This window comes from Eurytemora carolleeae, unplaced genomic scaffold, assembly GCF_000591075.1.
Source record: "Eurytemora carolleeae unplaced genomic scaffold, Eaff_2.0 scaffold689, whole genome shotgun sequence".
NCBI classification, from domain to species: Eukaryota; Metazoa; Arthropoda; class Copepoda; order Calanoida; family Temoridae; genus Eurytemora; species Eurytemora carolleeae.
In genome coordinates, this window is record NW_019396586.1 from 99,349 (window position 1) to 116,295 (window position 16,947).

At 31.5% G+C, this 16,947-nt stretch overlaps 1 protein-coding gene across 1 annotated transcript; it reads left to right on the forward strand.

Annotated features, from left to right (window-relative positions):
• The first annotated feature begins 9,808 nt into the window (after positions 1–9,808).
• Positions 9,809–16,337, forward strand: LOC111705947 (uncharacterized). The gene is made up of 8 exons (XM_023478660.1): positions 9,809–9,913; positions 10,283–10,378; positions 11,442–11,527; positions 11,949–12,107; positions 14,332–14,381; positions 14,683–14,774; positions 16,063–16,119; positions 16,196–16,337. Exons 1-8 carry the CDS (start codon positions 9,850–9,852, stop codon positions 16,255–16,257), a joined length of 666 nt encoding a protein of 221 aa, XP_023334428.1. The 5' UTR covers positions 9,809–9,849; the 3' UTR covers positions 16,258–16,337.
• The last annotated feature ends 610 nt before the right edge of the window (positions 16,338–16,947 follow it).

The following is a 16,947-nucleotide window of genomic DNA, read 5'->3' on the forward strand; positions in this document are numbered from 1 at the left end:
AGGGACCGTTCACTTTTTTAATCTCGATATTTTCTTTCGATATTTTGTTAATCTGCAGACTCATTTAATCTTTATTCGATATCCGGCAGTGTAATTTAACCTGAAATTAAAAGATTAAACATTGATCCTAAAATTAAAAGTGTCCGTGGTGTGTATCGAGATGAGGCGATCTGGATTATGAGAATCCAACACATAGTTCTCAGTTTTACATGTAGACTGTATAACCATAGATAATAAATAAACATAGATAGCTTATGTACGCAAAATTACCAAGAATTGTACAGTCCGCGAACTCATACTTCTAGTAGTCAAAGTGTACTTCAATGATAAGCGGGGTGTTTTAATGGATTTCATAATAGAGTGTAAAATAACTCCGGGAATGTAACTATTTGAACAACAATATTTCACTGAGCAATATATCATATTGACGAGAACTGAAGAAGGACATGAGAAGGACTAAACTAACTTAAATTTCTCTCTACTGAACTCATGTACACCACAAGTACTCAATGACATAAGAACAGCCAATGTTCACAACCGACCTAGTTAATCTATATAATAGGAATATCTTTGAAACATCTCTGTACATTTATATCTTTCAAGATGAAAAATGTCGTCTTATGCGCAATCTATCTTTATCTATTGTATAACTGCTATGTCAGAGCTGCCTAGAAGTCGGTACGGTACTTCAAATAAATCGGAGTTTCCAGTGATGTAAATCTTACCAGGCTACATTTGTTGCAGAAAACATGCTGTGTCGACTATAACCTGTGTAGTCTGACTGGACAGTACGACTGAATGCATATTCTGCAGGTACGTGTTGTACCGGCATGGATCATGCCACTTTTAGACTGTAATGTACATTGTACAAGCTTACCCAGATCTCTGTCGAATATAGAATCTCTGTGTATGGGGATGGAAGTCCACCGCGGCATTTTTCTTTCAATATTTTTTAATTAAAGGGACTGTAGGCGTAATTTCAAGTAACTTTCCAAGCAAAAATGGCAAAGCCCGATTCACTTCGGTACCCTTTAAAGCTTTTCCAATTAAGTATGAATAAGATTCATAAGATAGTAATGTTTATAATTTTTAACTGTGATTTCTCAGCAATGACTTGCAAAATTTCTACTGCAGTAAAAAATATATGAATTATCAGAATCAAACACTTGACTTAAACCTAGAAAAACGATAATATCTTTACATTATTAGTCAGATAAAGGTTTCAAGGATACCGTTGTGAATCGGACATTACCATCGTTGCATGGAGGGTCATCTAAAATAAGCTTACAAACACAGTTTCTTAAAATGATTATAATGTTGTTTTTGACTGTTTTTGTTGAAAAGAGCCAACTAGTTTATATTTCATGTGACCCCTGCTGTAAAATTCACAGAATTACCATATAAAGCGAATTTTTTTTATATTTTGCCATTTGGAAAACGACAAACCTCGGCCATCACAAATATATGGCAGGGGAAATTGTCAAAGAAAAAGAAAAAGAAATGTAAACTATTAAACATACATTTTTAACTTTTTCTCTGACTCTTTCAGTGAATACTTTTTAATGAAAAAGTATAAATAATGAAAAAAATGTAGGTTTTGTCACTCAACGGTGATGTAGGGTCACTTAAATTACGTCAGCAGTCCCTTTAAAAGAGTTTTCCTACCCTACCCTACCCTACCCTACCCTAAGATATTTTCATCTTAATGATCCAACTAAGATTTAGTTTTGCAATACTTTTCGAAACTTTCCAGAATTAGCTTAGGAATATTACAGAATAAATTTCAAATTATCTATGATCGTAAAAACAAAGACTTATTAAAGAATAATAAACAAATAAATTTAAAAAATTCGGTTTTTGTTTAAATATAATTGTAGGTCAACCTAAATCGATAGTTTATTAAACTCGCTTTATTTAAAACTTGAAAAATCAAAAGTAGTTTTTGTTTCAATAATTACACATTTTTACGTAATAATGCAATTACATATTACATATAATTGGCAATTGCAGAATATGGTTGTTCAATACATTGAGAATTAAAGTTGTAAAAATGTGTTAATTGTGAAAATTGTTATAGCATCTTGCTACACAAATCAAAATATTTCAGAAAAATCAAAATTATAAGTTGTGTTCAGAAAAAAGAAGCATTCATGCTTTTTGAGAAATAACAATAATTTTTTTATTCTCGACTTTTCTGCATGGACATTGTTTTGATTGAAGGGAATATTACTGAGAAAAGGTTAAATGTATAATATGTATTATTTAGTTTAGAAATCAGAGGATTCTAACTAAAATACACTTTCCTGTAGAGACGGGCATTGTTTATTTGTGAACGAAAGGAATTTTTTAGTGAACAATCACGAATTCAGAAAGGAGGAAAAGATAGATATTTTTGAGCTTACTGTCCCATTGGAAACAAATATCAAAAATGCCAATACTCAAAAGATGAACCAGTATGAACATTGTATCACAGATGTAATATCTGGGGATATGTCTGTTCACCCTTTTGAAATCGGCTCAAGAGGAGATATGAATCTAAAGAAACTGCATAAGTTCTGCAAACCCAGTGTAAGTTTCAAAGCAATGTGCGAAAATCTATAAAGCTTTGCAGTGCTGTCATCATACCACATTTTTAGAAAACGAAAAACTCTAGACTGGGACCAATAAAAAGTCTTGTATTGCACCAGTTTTGTGGCAAACCCTGTCAATCATAAAATGCAATATCCAGAGAAAAGAGTTTAAGTATTAAATAGTAAACTTTTATATTGTTTAATGTAATTTTGCTTTAGACAAATATAAATCGATGAATATATATACATATTCAGATTAAACCGTCAAACAAAGACGACTGTTTAAACACTTGAGAATATTCAGCGGCAAAGTTTGTTTTGAGGCGCTAATTAAACAAGGGGAAAGAGCGATAGGAAATTATAAATATGATTGTGCAGTGTGCCATTGAATAAATTTAACAAAGCAACCTGAATATGAGATGATTATTACTCAAATCTATTTTTGGTTCAAAAATGCACTGTAAAGTAACATATATAAAAGTAAATGATACTTGGATCACACAATAGATTTAAAGTGAAACATCCACGCAACTGCAAATATATTTTTAACGTGGCTCAGTCTTAGAAAAAAGATGTTGCCCCCCCCACTCCCTGCTCTTCCTAAAAAGATTTACATGAAGTTAGTATTTATTAAGATCTGGGGTGTGTTAGGTTAAGACAATTTCTTGGTCTAGCACTGCGGCTAGGACAGGCTAGGAGGCCGAGCACCAGGGCTAGAACAGGCTATAAGGGCCAGGTGGGGGAGGAGGTGTCTCTAGATAATTACAGTAAACTTTTGGGTAAATTCTTAGAGAACAAATTTGGGTAATTTCCTGGAGAACGATTTTTGGGCCCCCCCCCCCCCCGGTTAAAATTCTTTAAATTCAGCCTCTGAAAGGATAAACAATTCAAAAGTTCTTGCCTCTGATTGGATAACAACTTAAAACTTTGGTGCAGGATGTCACAAGAAAAAAATTTACTAAATAACCTGACACTTAGTTCTGCTGGGAAAAAGTGTTGAACATCAATAATCAATAATGCCACTTTCCACCCTCACCCTGCTAATAATAATAATTATAATATTAATACTATTAATAATAATAATAATACTACTATTAATTATAATAATGATAATAATAATATCAATACTATTAATAATAATAATAATAATAATAATAATAATTTTTTACTTTCATTTCTGCAACCTCGCTGTGCTGACGACTGTACAATCGTCTTCCTTGAGTGTAGTACGGAGTAAATACCCTTACTCCATAACAATTTACTCGAGACATATCTATCCAGGTCTATCTTCAGAACAGGCTCTTTACTCTAACCCACCCGGATAAAGTGCCACACAGGCAACTTCAAATGCCACATTGTCCTTTTATGTACCTTTTAAATATATCTTAAAGATTAGAAAAATAGAGTTTGAGACAAGTCAACAGTTCCTTTCCACGTTCGCTGACATTGCTAGCTCTAGATTTTATGCTACCTGTGGATATTGATATCAATGCTTGATATTGATCTTTTGCTAATTTGCAGAATAAATTTTTTTTTTTAGAGATTTTTTGTCCCCAGGACATGATCGGGTTGTTACGATCAAATCTCGGATTTTTTTCTATTGCGAAAGTTTGGTTTTGTCTGGGTTTTTATATTGATTTACCAGGGGTTGTAATCTGGTAGCACATTCATCCATCCACTCTTCATTCATCCTAAGAAGAGGGTTGACAAGATTCCAGCTGCCTAAGATTCTTCTTAGGCCTGAGAATATAGAGTGCAGGAATCCTTCTGAAATACTGGAATGAGGCCCGGGTGCCATACTGATAGGAAACATCACACGCATTGCTCCCTAATATCTGTAAGCCCGGATTGGATACCCCGAGGTACCTATAGCTGGCAACCATGGACTCTCCCTGCTTGTCCACCATTCCTTTCTTCATCATCATTCACTTGGATCAATCCCACTTGAAGCATCTTTCTTGTTGAGTAGAAAGCACGCACCCTTTCGCTGTGAGAGTTGTTGACAGCCGCCTCTCTGTCCTCCTACATCATTCAGGTGGTCATAACTGCTTAACCAGTCGGCTTCAGATGTTTTTGAAACCGCAGGTTTGAGTGGAGTACGGGAATCGAACCAGTGAACACCAGTCTGGACACCAATCCAGTTACTGGCTGTGGACAAGTGTGCTTAACTTCAGTGATCTAACGAGAACTGGTGTCACACACTCTCCACCACACCCCACAAAATAATTGAAAAGAAGAGATAAAGCATTAATCCTCAAAATAAAAGTGCCCACATACAGTGGTTAAGCAACCGGGATAATGAGTATCCAAACACAGAAGTTCCCAGTTCTAATTATTTACACGCTGTTTAGTTTAATTTGTGTAATTTTGTTGTGTTTCACCCCCCTTCTCTGTTTGCTGCGATTTAAATGTAGAAGATTTAATAAATAAACCATTAGAATTTTTATCCTGTGGGAGTTGAACAAATAGATGAAATATACTATAGCAGAAAGATGGATGATCCGAACCCAACATTTGTGAGGTGAGAAATTACGTTATTTTACCGAATATAATAATAACTGAATAAGTTAATAGGAAAAATTAAATGTTACAGATGAGTTGCCAGACCAATATTCATCCTTTTCAGATTTTCAGTGAAAATTGCTATGTACGATTTTACACAGAAATAAACTACCCTCAACACTGGGCCTGTGTCCCAAGAGGGGGTGGGTGGGTTGGTGGATGTCAACCTGGGGATTCGGCTTACTCAGGTTCCCGAAAATCCCGACACCCGGTGCGCTTACATCCAGGGTTTAAATTAGACATCCCCTAAGCGATTAACAAACAGACGACCCCAGGCGTGGTTGCACACGTATCGTGAGGGGAAGTACTGATGGGTGTGACTTCCTTGGGGACCAGAACATCCCCAGAAGTGTTTTTTATTAATAATAATAATAAAATGTTTAGTATATTTGTGTTTATAGAATGAGTTTCACTCATAAGTTACAAGAAGAAAAATTGTAGTTAAAAATGTTTTTGATTAATTCAGGGGGAACGTAAAACTGAAAACGCCACAATAAATGTAGCCCTAAGGCATTGAATAGAACATCCGTCCAACTAAAACTTTGCTGCAATGGATAAATATGAGTTTCAAACATAAGAAAAAATTGCAAAGGATAGATTTATAAAGATATTTATGTATAAAATTGCAATATATTGTGCAAACAAAATCGTTACATATAGTTTTTTAGACTCCTAGTAAATCAGAAAAAAATATTTATTATTACATTGTCCCCAACAAGTTCTTTGGTAATTTCTATGGTAGATCCAGTTTTGGAAAAGAAAATAAGAAACAAAATTTATGTCTTGTATTTTTTCTACATTGTTTGGTATGAATTTGAAAAATTAAAATATTTCGAATTTCTGATCTTATGAGGAGTAGATGAAAAAGAAACATCTTTTTCCACAATTTCTTTGATTCAGTGAAATGGAAACCAACAGAAATGTCATTAGCTTGATATTTACATAAGATGGTATCATGCTAAAATATCCTGCACTTTTATGAAGTCAAAAATCCAGCATTAATTGGTAACTCAAGGCATAAATTTTTATCAATTTTTCTTCTTTACCTTCAAAACTGTAAAATGGGGTTTCAAAAACACAATATAAACAAAAATAGACTCAAGAATTTTTTTTCTAATTCGTGGGCTTCCTCAAAGTTTTCTTAATTTAGATCCAATGTTATTTTGGCCGTAATATCCAATGGGCTCGATGAAATATTTTGACAAAAACAGATTTCTATTCCCCTGCGTTTCATTCAACTTATAAAAAAATGTAAGAGGTGTTCGTAAAAACTTTTTAAAAATGGCTTCCATCGCACTAGACCGAAATTATGCAAAATTACTGGTTCAACCTTGTGACCTTGTAGCTTCTCTAATTTCAATTTGCACATTAGTATGCGAACAGAAAATTTATTTGTTGACATTTTAGAAATTAAAAACTTTTGCGTTCTTCTCAATACCTTTTCTATTAAAGGAGTTAACATGCAAGATTTCATTTTATAAAAAGGCAGCTAACTCTATGAACTCTATACATATTATGAAAATCTTCCGAAGAAAATGGTGCCCATATCTTCAGAGCATAGGAAGAAAGCTTTTTCATTAGAGTATTTAAGGCAACAACCTTTCTACAAAACCTTTCATCGAAAACCTCCCCCCCCCTCTCCCCTCCATTTACTCGGAAACCTCCTTCCTCTCCCCTCCATTTACTCGGAAACCTCCCCCCTCTCCCCTCCATTTACTCGGAAACCTCCCCCCCTCTCCCCTCCATTTACTCGGAAACCTCCCCCCCTCTCCCCTCCATTTACTCGGAAACCTCCTTCCTCTCCCCTCCATTTACTCGGAAACCTCCCCCCCCTCTCCACTCCATTTACTCGGAAACCCCCCTCTCCCCTCCATTTACCCAGAAACCCCCCAGACCCCTTGAAATGAAATAAATAATCATTTACTATTCACGTTTTAACCTAAACTACTTTTTTCTCAATCTATTCACTGAACTGAAAGTTACCTAATAAGCGATTTAAAATCGTATATTTTTAGGCAGGTAGTCAAAAACTCCTGTTCAAACCAGTTAATGAATCAGCTGATGGTTAGCATTCTTGCTCATTACTGTTACTCATTTTACATTTAGTTAGTTATCCTGTTCATTTCTAATTGCGACAAATTTTGATCTATGTGCATGTTTGAAAAAAAACAGAAGCTGTCGCAGAACTCAGAGGGAAATCAAGATTTAAAGTTTACAGATTTGTTCTATCTTTTAAATTATTTGTTAAAAGTTCCAAATAGTTTGCTAAATAGTTCATATTAAAAAACAAATCTTTAAATCAAACATCAAACAACGTATTATGTCGGAAACTATTGGATGAAACGATTGAGAAGCTCAGGATCGGGGGAATTTTTTCCTGAGGGTGGGGGGCTTATCCTTAACCATACTNCCCCCCCCCCTCTCCCCAAGTCTTATTTACTGTGAAAATGCGTTTTCTGATCTGGAAACAAAAGCATTGTTGCCGAAATGTGATATTTTGTACATGATTTCAGCAAAATAATTATTATTTATTTTTTATTATTTTAGGTTAAGTTAGGTTAGGATTGATTTGATTTGATTTAGGTTAGGTTAAGACAATTTCTGGGCCGAGCACTGCTGCTAGGACAGACAGTTTTCAGATAAAAATAAGCAAAAAAATAAAACAAAAATTTGAAAATTATTTTTTGTAAAAAAATTTAGTAAATCTTAAAGAATGACCTGGATCCGGATTATTTTCCAGTGCAGATCCTGGATCCAGTTCCTCATCAAAATTAAATGGATCCTATAGCCCTGGCAATCAGAGCATATTTGTTTTAGTAGGATTTCAGGCAGTGTTTAGGATCTATTTAATTTTCATGACGATCCGGATTCGGATCCTGGATCCTCGCTAGAAAAAAATGGATCTGGATCTCAGTCATTTCTTTATGACTTAATGAATTTTTTACTAAAGCAGAATTTCTAAGTTTTTGTCTTATTTTTTTCACTTATTTTTATGCTAAAAATTAAGAAATCAAGAAAATTTTTATAATCTCTCTTTTTTCAATAGTTCAGATACGGGTTTTAGGAGTAAACAAGTTTTTTTTTTGCAGTTTTTGGTTGATATTTTACCCCTTGGATCCGGATCTGTGGATCCACATAATTTTGCGGATCAGGATTCAGATCCAGGATCCAACTAAACTAAAAAGATTTAAAGTGTTGCCTTTATTATATAACTTTCAAATTTTTCAACTTTTAAACTAAAAAGTTTGAGAAATTAAACAACATATTGTACAATTCTTTATGTACTGTAAAAAATAAACATTTTGTAAAAAATAAATAATTTTTTGGTTAACTATAAAGATGTTTTGGTTAAAAATAAGTGCGCTTTTTGTTTAGAGATTTTTTTCTAAATATAAGAGATTTTTTGGTTAAATTAAAATGATTTTTTTGTTGACATTAAAAAAGTTTTTTAATATAAGAGAACTTGTGTTTGAATTAAAACGATTTTTTTAAAAGAAGCGATTTCGTACAAAATAAGCGTTTTTGTGTTAAAAATAAGCGATTTTTTGTTGAAAATAAACAATTTTGTGTTGCTTATTTGATAGTCACTAACTTCTTCTGCAATTTAAGTAATTTTTTTTGTTGAAACAAAGCAATTTTTTTAAAAAATAAGCAATTTATGTTAAGCGATTTTTTGTCGCCTAATTGGGTGCCATCCAACTTTTTCACCAGATTACCACCAGAATTTTTATTGCTTAATTACGACTTTTTAATTTAGAATGCAGCTATTTAGTCATAAAAGTATCAAATATCTAATTTTAAGATATATTTATATTCAAAGATAAACTAAAATTTTAAATTGTGTATACTTTTAAAAACAATATCTCTATTTAATAAAGACATTAAGTATTAACTGTAATCTACATTATGAATATTGTACATAACTTTTTCAAACTAAAACCAATTGGAAAAACAATTTTTGACCGAAAATTCCAGTTTTTTTAAAATTAATTATTGTTTGATTTTAATGTTTTTTTTTTTACTTTGGATTGAATCACAATGTTATAATTTTTTAACTGTTCAGAAATTTAAACTTTTACACAAACTCGGAGCTGGGCCAAACTATTTTCAAACATTTCTATAATCAATGCCGTATACCTGTTTTTTTAGAAAATTACTCTTAAAAACACATTTAAGGGTTTAAACCGAAAATTTTGGCCATTTTTAATAAATTTTGGCTCAAGATAATATTGTCAATATTTTGTTTGAAGAAAAAACTTTGTATCTATTTCATAAGTCAGACCTTTCAATTGTGATTTTTATGAGCCATTGTCTAAACAACGGAGAACAAATTATTTATATAAATTGTATACGGTGAAGCTGGGGCAAAACTAAGATCCTCAATTATATCTACAGGCGGTACACAAAATGCTTAGTTCTCATTATGAATCTTTTACCAAAGGTATCTGGAAGAAACTTTAAATGATACATTTTTTTTTTAAATTGAAATTACCTTTACACCCTACAATTGACTAGTGTTTAAATCTTTACGTTCTGATACTTAAAAAAGTTTTAAATATTCTTGTTCATAGAATAACAAGATAATTATTCAATGAAAATACATGCAATTAAAAATTAAATTGTCATAATATTTCTATAAATATAATTCCATTAAACTAAAATTTTTTATTATTTTAGCAGTGGAATGATTATTTGATTTACTTAGCATATATATTTGATGTTTTGCTTAAACATATTAAATGTGTTTTTAATTGTAGTGCTTATAGTGTTTGTACATTCTGGTAAGCATAATACTTTCTTTTTTTGCAAAAAAATAAATTACATGGATATCACAAATTTTCATCATAACTTTTCTTTTCAAGTGTTTGCAAAAAAATTGATATGAATTGAGTCACTAATTAAATTTTTTATTCACATATATTTTTGCAACCTTTTAATTTTTTATTCCATTAATACAAGATATTAGAATTATAAAATCAGAGTTTATGACAAAGACTCAGTTCCTTTTAACAAAAATTTTGAATGAAGAATTTAAATGAGTAATAGTTTTGCGTACTGTTCATTTATTCTTTTAGTATATTAATTTAATTTTAACTTTTGCGAAAATTATAAAAATTCTTTTTTAAAGTGGAGTTTTTCCATAATTTTAGCAATAATATCAGCACAAGATGATGAAGAAGCAAAAAATTTTGAACAAGCAATAACTAAGATCTTTAGCCCAAGGAACAAGGCGTTGCGGAAACGTGGTGATGTATTACTATCTTTAAACTTAATAAATGCAAAAGAACTTGTTTAAATATTAAAGTTTTTTTTTTAAAGATAATACCATAGATAAATAAATAAGCATAGATAGCTTATGTACGCAAAATCACCAGGGGGCGGAAACGTCATGTGTGTGTGTCTGTACCAAAAGAGTGTGTGTCAGTTTAAAGTACCGAAGGTGTGTACTGTAGGTTTATATAGTGCGTAAGAATCTCGGTATTTGTACAGCCTAGGAGAGTACATTTGTTTATTGTTAATTGTTTACTTAGAAATAAGTTTAATATACATGTAATATATTATTTACATATTTAAGTCAACACTGTAATGCCAAATTTTCATGCAAAGAATATAATTTGATTAAAGTTTACAATAAACTACTCGTTATTCAAGTTTAATTATAATCGACGACATTGTTCTACAATTTCCTTGACTGTAGTCATGTTGTGTGTCTGTACCAGAAGAGTGTTTGTAAGTTTACTGTAGTGGTCTGCAAAGCAGTGCGACTGGCTTTCTCTTGCAGGACCAGCACCATTTCCTTTCCCTATATTCATGTTCCCTGAAAATCACCAAGAATTGTACAGTTCGCGAACTCATACTTCTAGGGGTCAAAGTGTACTTCATTGATAAGCGGTGTGGTTTGGTGTTTTAATGGATTTCATAATTATTAAACCACTCAGGAGTGAATTTTATTTTGAGAATATCAAATCATTTCACTGAGAATATATCATATGGACGAGAATTAAAGGACATGTAAAGGACTAAACTAACTTAAATTTCTCTCTACAGAACTCATGTACACCACATGTACTCAATGAGATAAGAACAGCAAATGTTCACAACCTACCTAGTTAATCTATAAATAGGAATATCTTTAAAACATCTCTGTACTTGTATATCTTTCAAGATGAAAAATTGTATTGTTATGCGCAATCTATCTTTATCTATGGGTAATACAGTTCTGCACAGTAATCAATTTATATTTAAATAAAAACAGTTTTAAATAATTAAAAATCTTATTTTTAAAACAAAAACTTTGCTTGAAAAAAGGTTTACGCTCGAATACAATCATGAACAAGGAAGAAAAAGTTGCTGAACGCATGTGGAATATAATAAAAACACTTCCCTGCAAACAGGTCAAATTTGATTTGATTGTATTTGTTAAATTAAAAATATTGTTTTAAAATTTTTCCAGAGTACTTTTTAAAGTGTTTTAAATTGCACAGCAACAACGCGCGTCGAGAACTTTAGGGGGAAAATTAGGGGCCTAACATACTCACATTTCCTCTCCCTAAGAGGGAATTCCAATGGTGGGGGATTCCAATATAAAACACAAAATCCTAACTGGTATAGGGTTAATGACTTTTTGAAGAATATTGATAACCTTAAGGCAGTAGCCCAAAAGAGTTACGCGCAGTCAGCGAAGAATTACAAGACAGAGAGAGAGTGTTTGTTTGTAACTCCTTTAAAATTCTGCCAGAGGATCATTTTGAAAGAAAAAACTCCAAAGACGACATCAAGTGTCCTATTTGTTAATTTAATTAATCCATGATGCAGGGATGCAGCGATTTTGGAACGGATTACAAAGAATCTTTTGACGTTGTTGTTGAACTTTTTACTGGTCTGGAAACATCGAAAGAAGTTAGCCACAGTTTGGAAACATTTTCAATTTTACAATATTTGCTTTCTTTCATTGAAAAAAACGAGCAAAAAAAGGTAATACCTAATCAATTAAGATTTCATTAAAACCATATATACTAGCTGTTACAGTGAGAACCAGAAAACTGTGGAATAGGAAGACGACATTAATGCAATGATTAAATTATTTGATGCTGGTCCACAGCCAATAGTTTACCTTGTGACTTATTTAATCACTTTTTCAATCAAATGAACCTACGCTGCACAATTTCTGTGTCTAATTTACTCATTGGACTACTATTGACAACTTTAATCTTAAAGTTGTCTTCCTAATACTGAGTTTTCTGGTTCTCACTGTAGTGTATACTAGAGCTTAGTGCAAGTTAAATTGGTTCCTAGATTTTCTCCTAAAAATATGAAATTCCTAGGACTTTTTTTACTTAAACTTTGTCAAATAGCATATATAGAAAAAAACAATGTAGCAAGACAAGTGCACAAGCTACCAATAATACTTTTATTTTGGCACGACATGAAGTGTTTTAAATTTTGGACGAAATTCTAAATGTTTTTTTAATAGTTAATATAAAAATATCTAGACACTGAAGATAAATGAGATTTAAAGGCTTGGACAAGACACAGCCCCTTATAATTTTAAGTCCTTCTCTAGTACTCTTAAAAGTTCGTCCCAAACTGTATCAGTCCAGGTACCACCAGTACACTATCCAAGTTGCAGGATACAACCCAGCTGGCTCTAAATACCACACAAGGGTACAAACATAGCTATCCAACAAGTTATTATCAACTAGGATACAACCCACCTGGCTCTAAATGCCACACAAGGACACAAGCATAGCTTATCAATTTATATTGGCTATGAATATCAAAAAGTACACGATCCACACGGCTACAATCCTGTGAACTATCAACGCCACTAACACAGGGCGCAATCTTGTTAGCTATCAGTGTCAATACGGACACTAGCAATCAATTAATCAATGTCTCAAACAGGACACAATCCACACAGCTACAATCCCGTGAACTATCAACACCGCTACACTAGGCACGATCATGTTAGCTATCAATGTCAATACAGACACTAGTAATCAATTTATCAATGCCAATACTCAGGGCACAATCTTAATTCATATGTTTCAACAAACCCAAATTACTCTACACTGTAATGAAACCAGTTTTGATTCTATCTAAATGTATTTGAGAGTTTTATGCTACAAGTTAAATTTAATAAAGGTAATTACAATTCCTACTTTGTTATCTATATCACAAGATTAGGGCAATTATGTTACTTATTACCTAGTACAGTTGAAATAGGAGCATTTAGATGTGCATATGTTTAGGATTAGCGAGGATAGATATAACGTGATAAAGCTATCTCCATACATGTTTATAAGTTGAATGAACGTATTAAAAGGGGCTAATCATGCTATATATTCATTAAAACACAGTTTATATGAATAATGTTTTTTTAAATACAAAATACTATAAATTTACAGAATATTGTATTGCACAATAATTATTACAAATGGATATTTATTACACCTCTAGATTCAATGGTACTATCTTAAGAATTTGTATTTCTGGCCATTGATTCTAATTTTTCTGAGAATGAATGACATTTCTTTGTGAACCTGCATAAACATATTTTTGATAAGCAGGAATTAATAAAAAATTTTGCATACCTAAAAATACGTCTTTTTTAAAGGGAGTGTTTGCAAAAAATGAAATGGGGTATAAACTTACGGTAAAAAATAATCGCTTTTTATCGCTTCTAATGTTACTTCAATCTAGAAGGAGAAAATTTTTAAAAACGACTTCTACTGAACACAGAGTCCATAAAAAATCCGAAAGTTGCAATAACGACTCGGATCGTAAAAAAATCAATCTAAATTCAATCAAATCATTCAGATCGTTCAACCTATAGTAATCAATTATTTTTCGTATAAAGTTAATATCTTATAATATTTTTTATTTGTTTTATATATAATGCACTTAAAACGTAAATGTAGTTACTATATTACATTGATTAGAATTTGATTTGTTTAAGGTAAATGTAATTGCCATTTTACATTAATTAGAATTTGAATTGTTCAAGGTAAATGTAATTGCCATATTACATTAATTAGAATTTAATTTGTTCCAGATAAATGTAATTACCATATTACATTAATTAGAATTTTATTTGTTCAAGGTAAATGTAATTGCCATATTACATTAATTAGAATTTTATTTGTTCAAGATAAACGTAATTACCATATTACATTAATTAAAATTTGATTTGTTCAAGGTAAATGAAAATCTTGTTGTATCAGCAGTTTTAAGAGTTATCAGTGAAAGGTAAAAATATGGAATTTCAATAATCGATTTCTTTATTTTTTATAAACATTAATTCCACTTGGATACCCCCCCCCCCTGAGTTTTTTTGGACAAAGGTCAAAAAGTATTGGTCCATAGCTGTTCTACATTTTTTTTACTTTTCTACAAACAATTGCCCCTCTCTTTAGGCAAAAATTAATATCACAATTAGAATCTGATTGACCCCAATAATTAATTTAGCTGGTCAGAATCTAAAGATGGTGGCTTTTTGTTTAAGAACTCTTATGACCAGGGGTGCAGAATAATACAGGAAAATGTTTAGGACTGACACAAGAAATGTTCACATCGATACATCCAAAATATTTCCCCAGTTAAACACGTACAATGCATTAGATACACCAGTGTTTAAACAGGGTAAGTTAAACACATAAAATGCATTAGATACACCAGTGTTTAAACAAGGTAAGTTAAACACGTACAATGCATTAGATACACCAGTGTTTAGACAAGGTAAGTTAAATGCATAAAATGCATTAATTAGACCAGTGTTTATACAAGGTAAGTTAAACACGTACAATGCATTAGATACACCAGTGTTTAAAAAGGGTAAGTTAAACACATAAAATGCATTAGATACACCAGTGCTTAAACAAGGTAAGTTAAACACGTACAATGCATTAGATAGACCAGTGTTAAGACAAGGTAAGTTAAACACATACAATGCATTAGATACACCAGTGTTTAAAAAGGGTAAGTTAAACACATAAAATGTATTAATTAGACCAGTGTTTAGACAAGGTAAGTTAAACATGTACAATGCATTAGATACACCAGTGCTTAAAAAGGGTAAGTTAAACACATAAAATGCATTAATTAGACCAGTGTTTAGACAAGGTAAGGACGTCAGGGTAAGTTTGAAAGGTGAGGCTGTAAGGTGAGGCCAAAAGAGAATTGTATACTCAGAAAATAAACCAGAGATACGTGAGTAAACAGATATAAACAGTATATTAATTCTCTTTTGGCCAACCACATGGGTTTAGAGTTAGAAACTTAAAAATAAATATTGTTAGAGTTATAAACTTAAAAAAAAATGCTTAATTTAATCCTGGTTTAGGTGTAGAATTTTTTAATAAATATTTATAAACATTCGTTTAGTGGTAGAAACTAATAAATACAAACTTGAAAACCTGTCCTAATAGGTAGAAAGCCTGTGTTTAGAGGTAAAAACTTATAAATAAATACTGTTAAATCTGTGGTTGGAGGTAGAAACTTATAAATAAATACGTTTAATCCTGTGTTCAGAGTTATAAACTAATAAATGAATATTATTGAAACTGTGTTTAGAAGTAGAAACTAATAAATAAAAATTATGAAACCTGTGTTAAGATGTAGAAACTAATAAATAGATATCATTAAAACTGTTTAAGAGGTAGAAACTAATAAAGAGATATTATTAAACCTGTGTTAAGAGGCAGAAACTAATAAATAAATACTATCAAACTTGGGTTTAGAGGTAGAAACTAATAAAGGGATACTTAAATACCTGGGTTTAGAGGTAAAAACTTAAAAACAAGTAACTATAAATTTGTGTTTAGATGTAAAAACAAATTAATAAATAAAATCATGGTTCCTTTCTTTTTCAGCCTATTTATTTGTGTCAGTTATTGTTAAAAAATACTTTTAAAAATGTTCTAAATTTTAGCCTCAGAAGAAAACGTTCCCTGGGAGGCTCTAACCACAACTCCTTCACGTGTACAAGGTTGAAAAATAAAAATATACATTTTTTTTTGATTGTTTTTGTTTTTAGAACCAGAGAGTAGATTAAATTATTTCAGGTGATACAGAAAGGAACAAAAATCTCTGGAATAAGAAGAAGACTTTTAGAAAAAATTTATAACTTTAAATATTCTGGACTTGAGACAAAACAGTTTTGCTGTGTAAATTCAGACCAATTAAAATAAATGAGTGCATTTATTAGTTAATTGTACACATTTTTTGTAACAATATTAAAGAAGTTGATCTTCCTATTAAATAGATTTTGGTTCTCGGCAAAAAGAAACCGAAAAAAGACTCTATTTCAACTTAACATAATTCTAATGTTATGTACCTCTATAATGGCAACCTAATAGTGTAAATCTTTGATATTTCATACTTTGACTTTAGAAGGGGTAAGTTAAGACCATTAGAGAATTTGTACTCAGAATACACAAAATTCTATATTTTACAATGAACTCAGGGACTGTGCTAAAGTTTAGTGATTGATTTTTAGAAAACTTTTGGATCTTACAGAAATCATAGTTTGAAATATCAAAGTTTTGCGGCATCAGGTCGTAATTTAGAAAGTTAGGTATATTCCTAGAGAACGATTTTTATGTTTCCTCTTAAGATACAATTATTGGATCCTTAAAGTAAATAATTCAATATTTAGCTAGTATGCGACCAATAACTAGTTTCCAACCAAAACCCAGTGTAACCAAAACCTAGTGTAACCAATAACTAGTTTGCAACCAATAACTCGTATGCACCAATACTAGTATATAGTTAAAACTTTTATGCAACCAAGAACTAGTATGCAACCAATAACTAG